At 48.6% G+C, this 7,363-nt stretch overlaps 1 protein-coding gene across 1 annotated transcript in view; it reads right to left on the reverse strand.

The window, feature by feature from the left end:
* Positions 1 to 682, reverse strand: part of LOC118795742 (voltage-gated potassium channel subunit beta-1-like) — a 36,319-nt gene extending 35,637 nt beyond the window's left edge. The window contains exon 1 of the mRNA XM_036554447.1: positions 179 to 682. Coding sequence (XP_036410340.1) covers positions 179 to 399 — 221 coding nt within the window. The 5' untranslated portion in view covers positions 400 to 682. The remainder of the gene's footprint in view (positions 1 to 178) is intronic.
* Positions 683 to 7,363: the final 6,681 nt, after the last annotated feature.

Genomic DNA, 7,363 nt, shown 5'->3' on the forward strand with positions numbered 1-7,363 from the left:
GAGCTAAGTCAGGAAAGCTGAAGCTTTGTTATGAGGCATGGAGTTGAAATTTAGACTATGACACCAATTTTCCAGCCCCCTCGGGCCTCTGTTACACAAGCAGAGCTCTGTGGCCCAAGAGAGCTGGCCACCAAGAGAGACGGAGGGGTTAAACGCTGACGGGGCGGGACCAACGCACCGATACTTCATCCCGGTCAGCTTGGCCGTGGACTCCTTCAGGGAGATGTGGTGCCGGTGCGTGAAGGAGCCGAGACTGCGGGCGATGAGGGCCACCGTGCGGAACCTCGCCCGAGCCGCGCTGCCCGAGTTGGGGCTGGTGGCGTTCTGCTTGCTGTGCCGGTCGTCCCCGTTGCGCGGGGCCTTCAGGTTGTGGTCTGTGCAGGCGAAGGACACCTGCATGTCTGCTCCCCTCTGTGGTGGCCAGTCAGCTCGGCGGATTCACTTTTTTTTTTTTTTATGTACGTGCGATTTCGCTCATTTAATTGTTGAAAGAGAGCGGCGGGCGAAAGCTGAAGAGGACCAGATTCCTGCGCCCGTCTGAGTCCCTCTGTCCAAAAAACAGTCAGAGCGCTCGGCCAGAATGTTCCTGCGGGTTTCTGGGCTGCTGGAAGGGGTCCAGGGAGACACTGGAGCAGCCTTGCTGGGTGACGGCTCTGAATCCCTGTGGTGAAAGCAAGTGACAGAAAACCAGGAGGGACGAAACAGAGGGGGGTGGGGTAAGGGGCTGGGGTGGGGGGTGGAGGGGGGGGGGGCGCAAGGCAGAGCGGGACGTTATGTCATCCAGGGGATCTCAGTGCTTTTCAGCAATCGGCGTAGACCCGGCTCTCTCTCCCCACCTCTGTCCCTCCCGCAGTCCTCAGAGCTCAGGGCTCAGAAGCGTCACACGCGTGGCTCTGCCTGCCGATGCTAATGTGTGTCACCAGTGTGATCATGTCCCAGTTCTCTCCCGCTCTCGTCGGTCTCCGGGAGAGAAGGCAAAGTCCCGGCTCTGCAGCTGTGCGGTGGAAGGGGGTGGGGGGTGGAGGGGGGGGCACGATGAGGCGACGGTCAGGCTCTGCGTTGGGGATCTCTCTCAGCTTCGCACTGCTGCCAAGTTTTCCGCAGGGTGGCAAGCGTAGCGGACACACACACACAGGCGCGCGTGCACACACACACAGGCACAAAGGAGGATCCACAAAAGGGGCTGACTGGCAGATGGACTAGACGGGCAGGAAACCCGAGACGATGAATGAGGTAACGTCGCCAAACTTCGCTGAGCCGCGACGCTCCGCAGCGGTGAGGGATCCCGGGCGAGCGGACTCGTTCCCCGTCCGGAGCGCACAGAGTCAACAAACACTTCTGAATCCTGCGGTCTTTCCCCTCAAACTGCTGCATCCGTCAGAGGGGAACACCGCCGGCCCCGTGCCACTCAGACGGAATCAGGTCTCCCGAAAGCAGAACTGTGGAGCAGAGAGGACACAGACCTGAAGAAGAGAGAGGAAACTAGAGGACCTGCGTGCGTTTGTACTGTAACTATGAAAAGACGAGCAGAGAGAGAGAGAGAGAGGAGCAAATCAGGAGATTGAGCTGAATGAGAGTGAGAGAGAGAGGGAGGGAGAGAGAGACACAGAGAGGGAGGATCTGTCAGCTACTGCTGCAGGGTGGGATAACACTGCCTCACCAATGGCACCGATAACTCAGAAGATCCGCAAAACACATCCGTACAGTATGCGTGTGTGTGTGTGTGTTTGTGTGTGTGAATGTGTGAGTGTATGGAGAAGGGGGTCTTGGATAGAATGAGACTGAAAGCTTGTTGATGAATAAGCTCACAATACAGTGCTATGTGTTTGTGTATTTGTATGTGTTTGTGTGTGCGTGCATGTGTGTGTGTGTGTGTGTGTGTGTGTGTGTGTGTGTGTGCGTGTGTGTGTGTGTGTGTGTGTGTATGTGTGTGCAATGAGGCTTGGACAGACACTGAATGAGACTGAAAGCTTGTTGATGAATAAGCTCACAAGACAGTGCTGAGTGTTTGTGTGTTTGTATGTGTCAGTGTGTGTGTGTGATTGTGTGTGTGTGGAGAAGGTGGCTTGAACAGACGTTGAATGAGACTGAAAGCTTGTTGATGAATAAGCTCACGGTATAGTGCACCATTTTTGTGCAATCATATGTGTGTGTCTGAGTGTGTGTGTGTGTGTTTGTGTGTGAAAGAGAGAGTGGGAGAGAGAGAGATGTTTCTAAAAAATGAAATTAAATTGAGGACACAGAGAACACTGCATTTTCCCAGAGAGAGCAAAGACTGATTACATGGAGCTGCCGAGACTGATTAGGTACACAGTAATAGTAAACGGCTCATTCGCCCCACAGCAGTCAACCTTTCCAATGCACCCCCTCCCTCTCTCTCTGTGACCCACCCCCCAAAGCAACAGCGGAGAGGTCTCTGCCCTCAGATGTGATTGATTGCTCAGTCAGATGATGACCATTGAACTTTTAATGCAGATTTTCTCTATGACTCAAGAAGCAAAACTCCCCACCCAACATCTTCCATCCGTCCATCATGAATCAACCGATTCCTACACCAGAAACCTCAGTACAAAAGTCAATTTTAGAGGTGGAACTGAAATTGCACAGAATGTTCCACATTTACAAAAAGGAAATTAACTGGAACCAAGTTAAAGATGCATTCTATCCATTGCACAGCCCTGTGGTACTTATAGAGTATAATGTAGAGGGCGAGGGTGTGCTCTGCCGATTTGGTTTTTATGCTGACCAGTGGGCGCATCATTGCCGGAGCCCACCGTGTCATCTTCATTTCCCATAATGCCTTGCTCCTCTGACAGGCCTGCGTGAACATCCTCCTCAGAGAGGCAGAATAATAAACGCCAATTCTCCGGTTCACTTCACACCAGAGGGCAATATTCTCCTTATTTATATCTATATGAATATACATAATTACCCGTATCCAACTCCTCTGCTTCCCCGAGGCTTTCTCTCTCTCGCTCTCTGCACTTCTCACCTACAGTAATGTAAACAGGATGTGTTTAGCGGCGAGTGATTCCCGCTATTTTCACGGCTGATCGGGTTCCACGAAACGACCGGGCGGCAAAATACGTTGTTCATCATCGGTCGCCGTTATCATCACCCTCTTTTACCCAAAGTGCACCTTTCATAGTTGTGCCATTATGAGATTTAGTGAAATCGAGCTGGAATGAGAATACCTCAAGAATGACGGCTCCAAACCAAGGCTTTGAGGGCTAACTGGCTTGCACTCTCACCCAACACTTGACTGGGATTTTTTCAGAATGAGAAAGCAGTTAGCCCGTGTGATTTAACAGCAATGCTCTGTAGAACACGTCAACATAATGTAATAATATTATTTCCATGCTAAAAACAGTAGCAACAGTGAAAATCAATACCTATTCAGAACTGCTTCTAATCCCCCATGCACATGGCTGGCAGCAGAGAGGTGATTGATGGATAGTTTTCTGTTCCTGACAGTGATTGAGTGGCAGTGCACAGTATAATTCACATACACTCTCACAGAGCGGCAAACAACACTGCACAAAATACTGCTCCCTGGAACCGGTTAAGTCCTGGTTCTGTTTGCAGTGTGCACACTGGTGCGTGTGTGTGTGTGTGTGTGTGTGTTTTTAACCTTGTATGTGCATGTATGTGGTTTTACACTGTATATATGTGTACGTATGTATGTGTTCTATGGTGCAAGAGCTTGATGTTAGCCTGACTGCTGTGGAAAGTGGTACAACATTGAGGACACAGTGAGGGAGAGAGGTTTGTAGCTCGATCTCAGGAAGTGTGGGGAGCGAGAGCGGCGGCACCCCCGCAGTGACGGCCACACGCTCTGGGGAAACGAAGGGTTAAATAGGTGACACAGCCCGCTGCACCACGCACAATGATGGATCGGTGGATTAAAACTCAATTAGGTGTTAATTAGGTGAGTGTGGTTTGCTCCAAAACTGTACCTCCCGCTCCCACCATAACCATCGCTCATACTGGGGATGGGATGTAGGAGTGAGGAGCACAGATCTGGGGGGGGGTTGTAGTAAAAAATAAAAAATCCACCCACTTTCTGGGTGAAAACTCTAAAACATCCAAAGTGTGTCATTCAAACTCATTCACCGAAAATAATTGACACAGTCTGGTTTGGAATCCCAGGCGGGACACTGCTGTACCCTTGAGTACGGTACATTATCTGCTCCAGTACAAATCTATAAATGGCCAGTAGAATGCACATGGCATCACATCCTCCAGGTATCACGGATTCTGCTAGGGAAAGAGGCTAGGTAAGGTAAAAGAACATTAAGCATCCCGCAACACTCATCTCAAAGTGCAGGGGTGATAACCTCACCGCCAAGCCCCAAAAAGCCTATCAGACTCACTCAGCCTGGACTGAACCATCTTTGATTGGCCAAATAAATCACCATCCAAGCACATACCATGTCAAGGCTCTCATACAAATGACCACTTTGCATCGCCCAGGTGGGGAGAACTGCACAGTGGTGGAGTGCGACATGAAACACTTGCCTTTACAGCCAAGCGCTTTAAGATCTTTGGATGAAAGGCGCTATGTAAATGCAAATCGTTCTCACTTTAAAAGACTTCACTCCCTCAAGCTGCGGTGACGCAAAAAGAGGGAGATCAACACCGGGAGGAAGTACTGAGAGAGCGTTAGAGACCAAAGTCTTATTTAACGTCCGAGGGGCAGGAGCAAGTGAGTGGAGAATCCGCCAGGCTAGCACATTTCCCCCTCACACTCCAACGACGCTCTGCAGGGAGGGAGCGGGCCAATCAGAGGAGAGTGTGCGCCTTATCAGAGAGAGGCAGGAGGAAGCTGCCTCAGCCACTGCCGGCAGCGTGCCCTCGGTCTAATTCAACTTTCAACAATGGCTCCTTCAACATAATCTCCCCTGTCAGGGATTACCTCCGGTCTGAGAGTCATTATCATTCACATGGTGTTTCGAATCATGTGAAATGTACTACATAACACAGTTTCTCTCTCTCGCGCATGTTTGTTATCGGAGTGGCCGCAATCCAGAGTGCCTGTGTACGGTCCAGACTGAATCGGGACTTTTGGAAAATCCAGGCTTTGTTCTCCAAATCTCGATCCACAATGCATCGCTGTTGCTTCAGGCCATTCTGTGGATCTCAGTTTATTTTGCACTGCGTCCGTCTCCTCCACACCTGGCCCTGTGTTTTACCAGTGTGTGTTTCCTGCCCCTGGACTTGCTCATTTTATTTCTTTTAGCACTGTATGTGAGTGTGTCTGTGTGTATGTACGCATGTGCATATACATATGCAGCACACCTGGGTGTACGAATGCCTCGGAAACTGAATTTGCTGCAGTCCTGAACTTGTGTGCGAGTGAGATATGTGGTGTTGGTATTGATGATTTAGCTCTCATTTCTTGCCCCGGGTCCCCATTTCAGAAATGAAAGCACCGCAGCGCCAAAGAACAATGAATCTGTATTACTCAGGGTCACTCACAGCCCTGTCTGGCCCCGAGTGCTTACTTTATTCCCCAGTTGGGCGCACTCAACCGAGAATGAAAAGATTGCCTAAAAGAGGTATGCCTGGGTTCAGGCTTCCTTCTCACTGGTAACCAGTTTCAGAGAGCGAATGACACTCTACCAGGTGACGAGGGAAACCACAGCTAATGATGAAAGATATCCTGCTGAAAGCACAGACAATTTCCCACTGTTGGCTGTTCTACACAAACAGACACAGGGACAGACTCTGGAAAGAACAACACCATGCCATTAGACAGCAGAAGGCTGGTGTAAGTTAACAAGGCGGGAGGACAGCACTGTAAATCTGCAAAGGCAATAATAACACACTGCAGCAAATAAAAAGACTGGGCTACAGAGGGGTCTAGAGAGAGGTGTTCTGTATTTCTTCCACAGATATCTGTCTCTGCTTTCTGAGGCCGATTCTCTACCCGCGCCTTCCATTACACTTGCAAAGCATTAATACTTCAAATCCCTTTTAAACGCAATATTCGCAGTGCCCTTCCCCCAGGAAGGAGCTCGGTGGCATTTAAGAGATGGAGATGCAGAACGCCTGCCCGTCGGTTTCTCTCTCTCCTTTTCATTCCTGTCAAGAAGCCCCCCGGAAGAGACAAAGAAACAACCAAACGAGGCGGTGCATTTTTAACATTTTTTGCCCAGTGTCCAGTTTGTGTGGTATGGTGAAAGTATGCTGCACAAAGGAAATTTTCTCTTTGCGTTCAGTCAGAGCTCAGAATTGACAGGGATGGAATTCTCCTGGTGGATTCCTTCACCCACATTCTGTTCCGTGGTCCCTCAGAACTTCCAGATGGCCATTTTTTTGTGAAAGCTGCCTGGGGAATTTATTACCTTCTCTGATCTGTAAATGCATTTCTATATCAATAAGTGATCACCACACAGGGAGTACTGGATGGATGAAACCCAGAAAACAAACATTTTCCAACTAATGTATTAGACATTCCAACTGACATTAACCTCAATATGTTGCAGACAATTATTAATGACTGAAGCAATATTTTGAAAAAAATGGTTATGTGTTCCCGTCACTGTAAAATAAGGTGCTACTAAACTACTACTACTTCTACTACTACTACTACTAACTACTACTAGAATCATGAAACTTAGGGCATGAGTTAAGGACACACACACACGCACACACACACACACACGCACACACACACACACACACACACACACACACACACACACACACACACACACACACACGCACACACACGCACACACACACACGCACACACACACACACACACACACATATTCCAGTTCAGAGCTACCCTAGGGGCTTGTCAGTATCAATACCCCAAATGGGAATAGAATCACCTGAACAAGCACATCAAACATTTTTATTACACTCACACACAATACATAAGCAATATAAGCAACTGATTTATTCTTACTGCAAAATGTAAGACCTGGTTAGAGCTGATTAGAAAGTCTTCGTGTTTGGCAGCCTGGGAAAGAGGAGGCTGTGATGGAAATTTATGATGAAATCATAAACTAAATGCATAATTTATCCTAATGCGGTATTATCAGAGTTATGGCTCCCTCTAGTGGTTACACACAGAACAGGCTTAAAGAAAGAGATGCATGCTCGAGTCCCTCTTCCCTCTCTTTCGCGCACACACACACACACACAGATAGATTAATTAGATTATCTCCCGCACACACACTTACATTAATCTAAAAATGTAATCAAATGTAATAAAAAAATATTCGGACCTAATGCTATAGCTTTAGCAACTAATATTTAGGGGGATCAGACAGGCACTATGTCCACATCACCTCTGTGAACTACTGGAGGAGCATCCCTTTCTAAATTTGACAAATACCAACCGAAGTTTCTG

The sequence above is a fragment of the Megalops cyprinoides genome, chromosome 20, assembly GCF_013368585.1.
Source record: "Megalops cyprinoides isolate fMegCyp1 chromosome 20, fMegCyp1.pri, whole genome shotgun sequence".
In the NCBI taxonomy this organism is placed as follows: domain Eukaryota; kingdom Metazoa; phylum Chordata; class Actinopteri; order Elopiformes; family Megalopidae; genus Megalops; species Megalops cyprinoides.